At 46.8% G+C, this 15,752-nt stretch overlaps 1 protein-coding gene across 2 annotated transcripts in view; it reads right to left on the minus strand.

The window, feature by feature from the left end:
- btk (Bruton agammaglobulinemia tyrosine kinase) overlaps positions 1-15,752 on the minus strand; it is a 183,525-nt gene that overhangs the window by 48,346 nt on the left and 119,427 nt on the right. For both annotated transcript variants that reach the window (XM_078546919.1, XM_078546920.1), the window contains one exon: positions 12,672-12,736. In XM_078546919.1, the coding sequence (XP_078403045.1) occupies positions 12,672-12,736 (65 nt within the window). The remainder of the gene's footprint in view (positions 1-12,671; positions 12,737-15,752) is intronic.

Raw genomic sequence — 15,752 nt, forward strand, 5'->3', positions numbered from 1 at the left:
CCACAGCAACACAAACTCTCCACAGCAACACAAACTGTCCACAGCAACACAAACTCTCCACAGCAACACAAACCGTCCAGAGCAACACAAACTCTCCACAGCAACACAAACAGTCCACAGCACCACAAACTGTCCAACCAACACAAACTCTCCACAACACCACAAACTGTCCACAGCACCACAAACTGTCCACACCAACACAAACTGCCCACAGCACCACAAACTCTCCACAGCAACACAAACTCTCCACAGCAACACAAACTGTCCACACCACCACAAACTGTCCAACCAACACAAACTGTCCACACCAACAGAAACTGCCCACAGCAACATAAACTCTCCACAGCAACACAAACTCTTCACATCAACACAAACTGTCCACAGCAACATAAACTGTCCACAGCACTACAAAATGACCACACCACCACAAGCTGTCCACACTAACATGAACCGTCAACACCACCATCACCACAAACTGTCCATACCAACCCAACTGGCCACACCAACATAAACTGTCCACACCACCACAAACTGTCCACACCAACACAAAATTTTCACACCAACACAAATTGTCCACACCAATATAAACCATCCACACCAGCCCAAACTGGCCCTACCAACACAAACTGTCTGCACCTACACAAAATGACCACACCAGCTCAAAGACCCCATTACAATACAGATATTCCACAGCAACTCAAACGGTCCACACAAACATGAACCGTCCACACCACCACAAACTGTTCACACCGACTCAAACTGTCCACACCGACTCAAACTGTCCACACTGACTCAAACTGTTCACACCGACTCAAACTGTCCACACCGACTCAAACTGTCCACACCGACTCAAACTGTCCACACCGACTCAAACTGTAGACACCAAACACACTGTATACACCAAACACACTGTCCACACCGACACAAACTCTCTACACCAACCCAAACTCTCCGGACGAACCAATACTGTTGCACCAACCAAAACTGTCCAAGAGAACGCAAACTGTCCACACCAAGCCAAACTGGCCGCACCAGCCAATACTGTCCACACCAATACAAACTGTCCACGGCAAAACAAACTTTCCACACCAACACAAAATTTTCACACCAACACAAACTGTCCACACCAATATAAGCCATACACACCAGCCCAAACTGTCCCTACCAACACAAACTGTCTGCACCTATACAGAATGACCACAGCAGTTCAAAGACCCCATACCAATACAGACATTCCACAGCAACTCAAACGGTCCACACAAACATGAACCTTCCACACCACCACAAACTGTTCACACCAACACAAACTGTCCACACTAACATAAATACTCCACACCAATCCACATTGTCCACACTCGCAAACATTGTCCATGCCAAACCACACTGTCCGCAACACCACAAACACTCCACAGCAACACAAACTGTCTGCACCAACACAAACTCTCCACAGCAACACAAACTGTCCACAGCACCACAAACTGTCCACAGCACCACAAACTGTCCACACCACCACAAACTGTACACACTAACATGAACCGTCCACACTACCATCACCACAAACTGTCCATACCAACCCAACTGGCCACACCAACACAAACTGTCCGCACCACCACAAACTGGCCACACCAACATAAACTGTCCACACCAACACAAACTATCCACACCACCACAAACTGTCCACACCAACACAAACTGTCCACACCAACACAAACTGTACACAGCAACACAAACTGTCCACACCAACACAAACCGTCCACTGTAACACAAACCGTCCACAGCACCACAAACTCTCCACAGCAACACAAACTCTCCACACCACCACAAACTCTCCACAGCAACACAAACTCTCCACAGCAACACAAACTCTCCACAGCAACACAAATTCTCCACAGCAACACAAACTCTCCACGGCAACACAAACTCTCCACAGCAACACAAACTCTCCACAGCAACACAATCTCTCCACAGCACCACCAACTGTCCACAGCACCACCAACTGTCCACACCGATTCAAACTGTAGACACCAAACACACTGTATACACCAAACACACTGTCCACACCGACACAAACTCTCTACACCAACCCAAACTCTCCGGACGAACCAATACTGTTGCACCAACCAAAACTGTCCAAGAGAACACAAACTGTCCACACCAAGCCAAACTGGCCGCACCAGCCAATACTGTCCATACCAACACAAACTGTCCACAGCAAAACAAACTGTCCACACTAACATAAATACTCCACACCAATCCACATTGTCCACACTCGCAAACATTGTCCATGCCAAACCACACTGTCCACAACACCACAAACACTCCACAGCAACACAAACTGTCTGCACCAACACAAACTCTCCACAGCACCACAAACTCTCCACAGCAACACAAACTCTCCACAGCAACACAAACTCTCCACAGCAACACAAACTGTCCACACCACCACAAACTGTCCACACTAACATGAACCGTCCACACTACCATCACCACAAACTGTCCGTACCCACCCAACTGGCCACACTAACACAAACTGTCCGCACCAACACAAACTGGCCACACCAACATAAACTGTCCACACCAACACAAACTATCCACACCACCACAAACTGTCCACAGCACCACCAACTGTCCACAGCACCACCAAATGTCCACAGCACCAAAAACTCTCCACACCACCACAAACTGTCCAACCACCACAAACTGTCCAACCAACACAAACTGTCCACAGCACCACAAACTGTCCACACCACCACAAACAGTCCACACCAACACAAACTGTCCACAGCAACGCAAACTGTCCACAGCAACACATACTCTCCACAGCACCACAAACTCTCCACAGCAACACAAACTCTCCACAGCAACACAAACTGTCCACACCACCACAAACTGTCCACAACACTCAAACTGTCCACAGCACCACAAACTGTACACAGCAACACAAACTCTCCACAGCAACACAAACTGTCCAACCTACACAAACTGTCCACAGCACCACAAACTGTCCATACCAACCCAACTGGCCACACCAACATAAACTGTCCACACCAACACAAACTATCCACACCACCACAAACTGGACACACCAAACCAAACTGTCCACACCACCACAAACTGGACACACCAACACAAACTGTCCACACCAACACAAACTGTCCGCACCAACACAAACTGGCCACACCAACACAAACTGTCCACACCAACACAAACTATCCACACCACCACAAACTGGACACACCAACACTAACTGGACACACCAACACAAACTGGCAACACCAACACAAACTGTCCACACCAACATAAACTGTCCACACCAACATAAACTATCCGCACCAACACAAACTGTCCACACCAACACAAACTGTCCGCACCAACACAAACTGTGCGCATCAACACAAACTGTCCACACCAACACTAACTGTTCGCACCAACACTAACTGTCCGCACCAACACTAACTGTCCGCACCAACACTAACTGTCCGCACCAACACTAACTGTCCGCACCAACACTAACTGTCCGCACCAACACTAACTGTCCGCACCAACATTAACTGTCCGCACCAACACTAAGTGTCCGCACCAACACTAACTGTCCGCACCAACACTAACTGTCCGCACCAACACAAACTGTCCGCACCAACACAAACTAACCACACCAACGCAAACTGTGCACACCACCACAAAATGTCCACAGCACCACAAATGTCCACACCACCACAAACTGTCCACGCCAACTAATTGTTTCCACACTAACCCAACCTCTCCACCCCAATCCACATTGTTCACACTTGCAAACACTGTCCATACCAAACCACAATGTCCACAACAACCATTCCTATCCTCACCAATCTAACTGTCCACACCAACCCAAACTGTCCACACCAACCCAAATGATCCGCACCAACCGAAACTGTCCACACCAAAACAAACTGTCCAGACCAACCGAAACTGTCCACAGCAAAACAAACTGTCCACACCAACACAAACCGCCCACACCAATGCAGGCACTCCACATCAACACAAAATGTCCAACCAACACAAAATGTTCAGGCCAACAGAAACTGTCCACATAAGCACAAACTGACCGCACCTACACAAATTGTCCATGCCAACACAAACTGTCCACACCAACAGAAACTGTCCACAACAACTCAAACTATCCACACCAACCAAAACTGTCCAGACCAACAAAAACTGTCCACAACAACCCAAACTATCCACACCAACCAAAACTGTCCAGACTAACAAAAACTGTCCACACCAACACAAACTGTCTACACCAACACAAACTGTGCACACCAACACAAACTGACCACACCAACACAAACTGTCCACACCAACACAAACTGCCCGCACCAACATAAACTGTCTACACCAACACAAACTGTCCACACCAACACAAAATGCCCGCACCAACACAAACTGTCCGCACCAACACAAATTGTCCGCACCAACACAAGCGGTGTACACCACCACAAACTGTCCACACCAACATAAACTAACCACACCAACCTAAACTTACCACACCAACACAATATGACCACACAAACACAAAATGTCTACATCACCACAAACAGTCCACACCAACCAAGACTGTCCGCACCAAAACAAAGTGTCCACACCAACACGAACTGCGCACACCAACACATACTGACCGCACCAATACTAACTGACCACACCAACACAAACTATCCACGCCAACTGATACTGTCCACAATATCCCCAACTATCCATACCAACACAAACTGTCCACACCAACACAAACCGCCCACACAAACACAAACTGCCCACACCAATGCAGGCACTCCACATCAACACAAAATGACCAACCAACACAAAATGGTCACGCCAACAGAAACTGTCCACATAAGCACAAACTGACCGCATCCACCCATACTGTCCGCACCAACACAAACTGTCCACATCAACACAAACTATCGACACCAACACAATCTGTTCAAACTAACACAAGTTGTCCACAGCAACATTAACTAAGCACACCAACACAAACTGTCCACACCGACCCAATCTGTCCCCACCAACACAAACTGTCCATACCAACCCAAACTGTCCACACCAACACAAACTGTCCACACCGACCCAATCTGTCCCCACCAACACAAACTGTCCACACCAACCCAAACTGTCTACATCACCGCAAACTGTCCACACCAACACAAACTGACGAAACCAACACAAACTGTCCACACCACCACAAACTGTCTGCACCACCACAAACTGTCCGCACCAACACAAACTGTCCGCACCACCACAAACTGTCTGCACCACCACAAACTGTCCGCACCACCACAAACTGTCCGTAGGAGACAAACTGTCCGCACCAAAACAAACTGTCCACACCAACACAAACCGCCCACACAAACACAAACTGCCCACACCAATGCAGGCACTCCACATCAACACAAAATGTCCAACCAACACAAAATGTTCACGCCAACAGAAACTGTCCACATAAGCACAAACTGACCGCACCTACCCATACTGTCCGCACCAACACAAACTGTCCGCACCAACACAAACTGTCCGCACCAACACAAACTATCCGCACCAACACAAACTAACCACACCAAACTAAACTTTCCACACCAACACAATCTGCCCACATAAACACAAAATGTCTACATCACCACAAATTGTCCACACCAACCCAGACTGTCCACACCAACACAAACTAACCACACCAAACTAAACTTTCCACACCAACACAATCTGACCACACAAACACAAAAAGTCTACATCACCACAAACTGTCCACACCAACCCAGACGGTGCACACCAACACAAACTAACAAAACCAACCCAAACTGTCCGCACCAAAATAAATTGTCCACACCAGCACAAACTGTCCACACCAGTGCAAACTGTCCAAACCACAAAAATGTTTCCAAACTAACCTAAACTCTCCACCCCAATCCACATTGCTCACACTAGCAAACACTGTCCATGCCAAACCACAATGTCCACAACAACCAATACTATCCACACCAATCAAACTGTCCACACCAACCCAAACTGTCCACACCAACCCAAACTGTCCACACCAACCCAAACTAACCACACCAACCTAAACTAACCACACCAACACAAACTGTCCATATCAACACAAACTGTGCAGAGCAACAGAAACTGTTCACCCCAACACAAACTGTCCACACCAACCCAAACTAACCACACCAACACAAACTGTCCGCACCAACACAAACTGTCCGCACCAACACAAACTGTCTGCACCACCACAAACTGTCCACACCAACACAAACTGTACACACCAAAACAAACTGTCCACACCAACACAAACTGTCCACACCAACACAAACTGTCCACACTACCACAAACTGTCCCTACCAACACAAACTGTCCACACCACCACAAACTGTCCCTACCAACACAAACTGTCCACACCAACACAAACTGTCCACATCAACACAAACTGTCCACACCACCACAAACTGTCCCTACCAACACAAACTGTCCACACCAACACAAACTGTCCCTACCAACACAAACTGTCCACACCAACACAAACTGTCCACACCAACACAAACTGTCCACACCAACACAAACTGTCCACACCAACACAAACTGTCCACACCAACACAAACTGTCCACACCAACACAAACTGTCCACACTACCACAAACTGTCCCTACCAACACAAACTGTCCACACCACCACAAACTGATCCTACCATCACAAACTGTCCGCACCTACACAAAATGACCACACCAGCACAAAGACCCCATACCAATACAGACATTCCACAGCAACCCAAACTGTCCACACTAACATGAACCGTCCACACCACAATCACCACAAACTGTCCACACCACCACAAACTGTCCACACCAACTCAAACTGTGTACACCAAACACACTGTCCACGCCAATCAAACTCTCCAAGCCAACCCAAACTCTCTGGACGAACCAAAACTGTCCCACCGACCAAAACTGTCCACGATAACACAAACTGTTCACATCGACACAAACTCTCCACACCAACCCAAACTCTCCAGATGAACCAATACTGTTCCACCAACCAAAACAGTCCAAGAGAACGCAAACTGTCCACACCAATCCAAACTGGCCGCAATAGCCAATACTATCCACACCAATACAAACTGTCCACGGCCAAACAAACTGTCCACACCAACACAAAATTTTCACACAAACACAAATTGTCCACACCAATATAAACCATCCACACCAGCCCAAACTGTCCCTACCAACACAAACTGTCTGCACCTACACAAAATGACCACACCAGCTCAAAGACCCCATACCAATACAGATATTCCACAGCAACTCAAACGGTCCACACAAACATGAACCGTCCACACCACCACAAACTGTTCACACCGACTCAAACTGTGCACACCGACTCAAACTGTCCACAACACCACAAACTGTCCACACCGACTCAAAATGTTCACACCGACTCAAACTGTCATCACCGACTCAAACTGTCCACACCGACTCAAACCGTAGACACCAAACACACTGTATACACCAAACACACTGTCCACACCGACACAAACTCTCTACACCAACTCAAACTCTCCGGACGAACCAATACTGTTCCACCAACCAAAACTGTCCAAGAGAACACAAACTGTCCACATCAAGCCAAACTGGCCGCACCAGCCAATACTGTCCATACCAACACAAACTGTCCACAGCAAAACAAACTGTCCACACTAACATAAATACTCCACACCAATCCACATTGTCCACACTCGCAAACATTGTCCATGCCAAACCACACTGTCCACAACACCACAAACTCTCCGCAGCAACACAAACTGTCCACACCAACACAAACTGGACACACCAACACAAACTGGACACACCAACACAAACCGGACATACCAACACAAACCTTCTGCACCAACACAAACTCTCCACAGCAACACAAACTCTCCATAGCAACACAAACTCTCCACAGCAACACAAACTCTCAACAGCACCACAAACTCCCCACACCAACACAAACTGCCCACACCAATGCAGGCACTCCACATCAACACAAAATGTCCAACCAACACAAAATGTTCACGCCAACAGAAACTGTCCACATAAGCACAAACTGACCGCACCTACACAAATTGTCCATGTCAACACAAACTGTCCACACCAACAGAAACTGTCCACACCAACACAAACTGTCCACACCAACACAAACTGTCCACACCAACACAAACTGTCCACACCAACACAAACTGTCCACACCAACACAAACTGTCCACACCAACACAAACTGTCCACACCAACACAAACTGTCCACACCAACACAAACTGTCCACACCAACACAAACTGTCCACACCAACACAAACTGTCCACACCAACACAAACTGTCCGCACCAACACAAACTGTCCGCACCAACACGAAATGTCCGCACCAACACAATCTTTCCACACCAACACAATCTGACCACATAAACACAAAATGTCTACATCACCACAAACTAACCACACCAACCCAGACAGTCCACACCAACACAAACTAACGAAACCAACCCAAACTGTCCGCACTAAAATAAATTGTCCACACCAACACAAACTGTCTAAACCACAAAAAAGTTTCCACACTAACCCAAACTCTCCACCCCAATCCACATTGCTCACACTAGCAAACACTGTCCATGCCAAACCACAATGTCCACAACAACCAATACTATTCACACCAATCAAACTGTCCACACCAACACAAACTGTCCACACCACCACAAACTGTCCGCACCACCACAAACTGTCCGCACCACCACAAACTGTCCGCACCACCACAAACTGTCCGCACCACCACAAACAGTCCGCACCACCACAATCTGTCCACAGCAACACAAACTGCACACACCAACACAAACTGCACACAGCAACACAAACTGCACACAGCAACACAAACTGCACACAGCAACACAAACTGCACACAGCAACACAAACTGCACACCGCAACACAAACTGTCCACAGCAACACAAACTGTCCACAGCAACACAATCTTTCCACACCAACACAAACTATCCACACCAACACAAACTGTCCTTACCAACCCAAATGATACGCACCAACCGAAACTGTCCACGCCAGAACAAACTGTCCACACCAACACAAACTGTCCACACCAACACAAACCGCCCACACAAACACAAACTGCCCACACCAATGCAGGCACTCCACATCAACACAAAATGTCCAACCAACACAAAATGTTCACGCCAACAGAAACTGTCCACATAAGCACAAACTGTCCGCACCAACACAAACTGTCCGCACCAACACTAACTGTCCGCACCAACACAAACTAACCACACCAACCTAAACTTTCCACACCAACACAATCTGCCCACATATACACAAAATGTCTACATCACCACAAACTGTCCACACCAACCCAGACTGTCCATACCAACACAAACTAACCGCACCAACCTAAACATTCCACACCAACACAATCCGACCACACAAACACTAAATGTCTACATCACCACAAACTGTCCCCACCAACACAAACTGACGAAACCAACCCAAACTGTCTGCACCAAAATAAATTGTCCACAGCAACACAAACTGTCCAAACCACAAAAATGTTTCCACGCTAACCCAAACTCTCCACCCCAATCCACATTGCTCACACTAGCAAACACCGTCCATGCCAAACCACAATGTCCACAACAAACAATACTATCCACACCAATCAAACTGTCCACACCAACCCAAACTGTCCACACCAACCAAAACTGTCCACGCCAACCCAAACTAACCACACCAACACAAACTGTCCATATCAACACAAACTGTGCAGAGCAACAGAAACTGTTCACCCCAACACAAACTGTCCACGCCAACCCAAACTAACCACACCAACCCAAACTAACCACACCAACACAAACTGTCCGCACCAACACAAACTGTCCGCACCACCACAAACTGTCCGCACCAACATAAACTGTCCGCACCACCACAAACTGTCCGCACCACCACAAACTGTCCGCACCAACACAAACTGTCCGCACCAACACAAACTGTCCACAGCAACACAATCTGTCCACATCAACACAATCTGTCCAAGCAACACAAACTGCACACACCAACACAAACTGTCCACAGCAACACAAACTGTCCACAGCAACACAATCTTTCCACACCAACACAAACTATCCACACCAACACAAACTGCCCACACCAACACAAACTGCCCACACCAACACAAACTGTCTGCAGCGGCCAACAGACGTGAAAGCAGCAACATTTGTTGGATCTGTAAACTATTTAGCATAATTTTTGCTTAATTTGTCGTCAGAGTGTGAACCTTTACACTAGCTTGCTGCCAAGAATGTGCAGTGGTAATGGGACACAGAACCAGAAGCAGTGTTCACGAAAATCTAACAACTCAGGTTCACAATGTCAGTGCTGAAGTACTATGTCATCAATGATGAAGTCACCTTGCGAGACAGGTCTTGGAGTAACCCTAAGCAGCAAGGACAATGCCTTTGCATCCAAGGCATTAACACAAACTGAACAATGCTACACTCAGATCAAGAAAGAGTGCCTGGCTATTGTCTTTGCTTATGAGTGTTTTCATCTATACCTACCTGGGCAAGACAAGGTGACAGTGGAGTTAGGTCACAAGCCACTTCAAAGCATCTTTCTCAAACTGCTACTATCTGCTCCAAAGTGACTACAAAGAATGTTCCTTTGTTTACACTGATATAATCTGGACATGACATGCAAGCAAGGAAAACAGATGTACATCTCAGTCATGCTGTTGAGAGCAGAGCTCCCCCTGAAAAACGTTGAGGATGCTATAACAGAATGCAAAATCTTCCAGGTTCAACATTAAGCAGCAGCTCGACATGATCTGGAAGTCATCAACCCAGCAGAGACATTGAATCTGACAGAAACGCCTTGCTCACATCAAGTGAACCATCCAACACGATGCAACTCTCCAAGCGCTACAGGAAGTAGTGAGGATAGGATTTACTGAGAGCATCAGGGACACATCTGTGCTCACAAGCATATATTGGGCATACTGAAATGAAGTGACAGCCCAAGGTGGCATCTTGTACAAAGGAAATAGAGTCATCATCCCGAAGGAGATGAGAGATGCTGAAGCGCATTCATGCAAGCCATCAAGGAATTGAATTGACTCTCAGAAAGGCAAGAGAAGTGCTCTACTGGCCAAACAAGAGCAATGAAATTATAGACCACATTGGCCTGTGCGGTTTGTGTAATGAGTACCAAACAAAACAAGCTAGAGAGCCATTGATGATGCATGACATCTCAGACCATGGATGAAGTTGGGAGTAGACCTCTTCACTAAAGCAGGAACTGATTATTTTATCACTGTAGGCTACTATTCTGACTGGGAGTTAGATCAGCTGACTTCAACAACAACAGGAGAAATAGTGGAATGCCTGAAAGCACATTTCAGTTATTACTGCATTCTATACATTGTGATGAGTGACAATGGCCCTCAGTTCACAAGTGAAGAATTCAGCCAATTCACAAAGGATTGGGAAATTCAACATTACACATCATCTCTGAATTATCCCCAACCAAATGGAAAGGCTGAAGCAGCAGTGAAAATCGCCAAAGGAATCATCAAGAAATCGAGCAAATCTAGCACAGATGTATACAAGGCAATCTTGGAGTGGAGAAACACACCTTTTGAAGGCATGGAAAGTAGTCCTGTCCAAAGACTAATGTCACACCGCACACAAACTATTCTTCCAATAGCAAAAAGCTACTGAAACCAGAAGTAGTAACAGGCATGTGTGAAAAAATCAAGTGAAACGGCAAAAAGCCAAATTTTAGTTAGACAAGGCTGCCAAACCATTGCCAGAGCTGAGCACTGGAGAGCCAGTCAGGGTGCAAAAAACCTTCAACGCTCTCAACAGGAGTCAGCCCACGTGGAAATCTGGGACATACATAGAGAAATTGTCATCTCGATCATACTCAGAGGAAGTGAACGACCAAATACATTAGCTATCTATGCACAACTGGCGAAGCTGTTCCTTCACTGCAATCAGCCGGTCAGGAAGAAGGGATCTCACCATTTGTACTGAGTACAGAATGACCATCAATCCCAGAGGTCCACGTGTCCCCGACAACCACAATGGAACAATAACAGTTACATGTCAGCAAGTGCCATGGGAATGACACTTCCCGGAGAGACAGCATTATCCAGATGAACAGCGAATGACAATGCGCAAGTGTAATATTAAGAGACCTGCACAATTAAAAGCCTGTGTTTACGATCAGGTGCAGAGACTGACTGGTAGAACAAACAATTGTTAATTCATGAGAACAGTGGGTGCATTGTGGGTAACTTGGGTAACACGCAGTCACACAGGATCATGCATGCAAAAGTGTCTCTGTTCATTAAGAAAAGGGGGATGTTTGTATCTTCTGTTCAGTATGAAAAGGGGGATGTTTGGGTTTTTAAATGTAATCAGTCTGATGTCACATTTGGCTTTCTGTAGTCATGTGACTATGCCATGAGGTTGTCTCTCTGGAGGCAGGTATCTTTACAGGCAGCTAAATAAAGACTGAGAAGCTCTGGTGTCTTTAAACATGAAATATGCACCAACTCAAACCGTCCACACCAAACCCAATCCTAACGGAATTAAACAGTCTCAACATCAACTACATCTCACCTGCTCAGACCAAAGTCCGATACCTTCACAGTCCCTGCCTCATCGACCAAGCAGTTCCTGGCAGCCTGAGATGATAAAACAAGGAACAGAATGAGTCAGAAATCTGAGCTGTGTCTGCTAGTTAAACCTGTTCCTGCAGATGATTACTAGTAATCCAGAGACCTGGGCTAGTAACTATTCCAGAGGCTTGATTAGTAATCCATGGATGGCTGGCCTAGTAATCCAGAATCCTGGCCTAATAATCCAGTGGTCTAGCCTCGTAATCCAGAGGCCTGGCCTTGAAACCGAGGGGAATTCAGTTTCAAAATCTGCAAAATAGAAGTGACCATGAAGCTGTTGGATTGTTGTAAAAGTCAAACTGGTTCATTAATGTCCTTTAGAAAAGGAAATCTGGTCAGGCCTAGTCAGGCCCAGAGCAATATGGTTGACACTTCATTGCCATCTGAAAGGGCTCAGCAAGGCACTCAGATGTATAAACATTTTAGGAGTTGACAATAAATGTTGGTCTTGCCCATGACACCTGAGAATGAATTTTCAAAATCTAAGTTTGGCCTTGATATGCTGAGCTCTTGTTCTGCTTGTCAGCTGAGAGTGCAGGATTATCTTGAAGTGTGTTAGAAACCTCAACAAGGTCTCCTCTGAGCTGCCTTTCTTTGGGCAGTACAAACACATTCCTGTTCTGTCAATTGTATACCCATTTCCAGCTTTCATACTATCTACCAGCAAGGCAGTTTAACCCCAAAATCCCACGCAGACAGCTCCCCCCGGCTCCCCGACCCTGGGACTTATTGCCCCTGATTTCCTGGGTCTTCTCAACATCCACCAACAGTTGTCTGGTAAAAATCTAATGTGGTATCAGAGGACCGGCTAGACTGGACTGGGCTGGGCTGAGCCAGACTGGGCTGAGTTGTGCTGGGCTGGGCCAGACTGAATGGTGCTGGGTTGGGCTGTGTTAATTGGGCCAAACTGGGCTGGGAGCGCAGCCTTAAAAAGCCGGATCTGGCTGAACCTCTGCTTCTTTTGTGAACCATCTTCAAGCTGAGTCCTCAGGTCACAGACGCTTCAGCAGTGGAAAATGTTTCTCTTTCTTCATTCCAGCAAAGCCCCTTAACAACTCTGGTAAATGTCCCCTTAAACTTTTCTACTGTAATAACAGTCCCAGCTTCTTCAGTCTCTCCAGATTTGTACAGGTGCAGCAGGAGTTCAGGACTTGATAAAAATAGCCAGCAGGCAATTCACATTTTTGCACTGACACCTCAATGGGAATGTTACCTCCCAGCTCTCATTCCCAGCTCCCATTCTGATTCCAATTGGAATTATTTTAACCCACCCTATTGTTACTTCCAATAGGGAGAATCTTCAGTTTGTCCACACTAAAATTGATTTGCCGATGACCAGTTGTGGTCTAGCTCCTCTACAGCTTCCATATGAAAGTCCACAGTATCTCTGCTGAATTCAGAATCCCCATACGACTGTGTTTCCAGGTCATTTGTCTCCGCCACAATGAATCCACCTAACCTCAGCCCACCACTATCAGGAACTGGTGGTCCTCACGATCACAGTTTACTTCTTCCCCTTCAGGTAGTCATTAATCCACATCTTTAATTAGAAATAAGCTAAGGCATTAAGGAAGTTTATGATTCACTTCCACCAACCTAGAACATCACACACTTACAAAGGTCTATCAGGTTCGTTAGTCAAGAATTACAACTCTAACACAGTGTTGGATGGTATTTATTATATAACTTTACCAGATATGGTTCTGTTCCTGAATCAGCAGTGCCCGGGTGTGACCCTTCATTGGGTCTGTAGTTCCTGGGTGTGACTCTCTATTGGGTCTGCAGTTCCTGAGTGTGACTCACTTTTGGGTCTGTAGTTCCCAGGTATGACTCTCTATTGGGCCTGTTGCTCCTGAGGGTGACTCTCTATTGATCTGTAGTTCCTACTTGTGACTCTCTATTGGGTCTGTAGTTCCTGAGTGTGACTCTCTTTTGGGTCTGTAGTTCCTACTTGTGACTCTCTATTGGGTCTGTAGTTCCTGAGTGTGACTCTCGATTTGCTCTGTAGTTCCTGGGTGTGACTCTCTGTTGGGTCTGCAGTTCCTGAGTGTGACTCACTTTTGGGTCTGTAGTTCCTAGGTATGACTCTCTATTGGGCCTGTTGCTCTCGAGTGTGACTCTCCATTGGGTCTGTAGTTCCTACGTGTGACTCTCTATTGGGTCTGTAGTTCCTGAGTGTGACTCTCTATTGGGTCTGTGGTTCCTGAGTGCAACTTGCCATTGGGTCTATGGTTCCTGAATGTGACTCACCATTGGGTCTGTGGTTCCTGAGTATGACTCGCTATTGGGTCTGTGGTTTCTGAGTGTGACTCACCATTGGGTCTGTGGTTCCTGAGTGTGACTCACCATTGGGTCTGTGGTTCCTGAGTGTGACTCACCTTTGTGTCTGTGGTTCCTGAGTGTGACTCACCATTGGGTCTGTGGTTCCTGAGTGTGACTCACCATTGGGTCTGTGGTTCCTGAGTGTGACTCACCTTTGTGTCTGTGGTTCCTGAGTGTGACTCACCATTGGGTCTGTGGTTCCTGAGTGTGACTCATCATTGGGTCTGTGGTTCCTGAATGTGACTCCCATTGGGTCTGTGGTTCCTGAGTGTGACTCACCATTGGGTCTGTGGTTCCTGAGTGTGACTCACCATTGGGTCTGTGGTTCCTGAGTGTGACTCACCTTTGTGTCTGTGGTTCCTGAGTATGACTCGCTATTGGGTCTGTGGTTTCTGAGTGTGACTCACCATTGGGTCTGTGGTTCCTGAGTGTGACTCACCTTTGTGTCTGTGGTTCCTAAGTGTGACTCACCATTGGGTCTGTGGTTCCTGAGTGTGACTCACCATTGGGTCTGTGGTTCCTGAGTGTGACTCCCATTGGGTCTGTGGTTCCTAAGTGTGACTCACCATTGGGTCTGTGGTTCCTGAGTGTGACTCACCATTGGGTCTGTGGTTCCTGAGTGTGACTCACCTTTGTGTCTGTGGTTCCTGAGTATGACTCGCTATTGGGTCTGTGGTTTCTGAGTGTGACTCACCATTGG

Source organism: Cetorhinus maximus, chromosome 8 (assembly GCF_964194155.1).
Source record: "Cetorhinus maximus chromosome 8, sCetMax3.hap1.1, whole genome shotgun sequence".
In the NCBI taxonomy this organism is placed as follows: domain Eukaryota; kingdom Metazoa; phylum Chordata; class Chondrichthyes; order Lamniformes; family Cetorhinidae; genus Cetorhinus; species Cetorhinus maximus.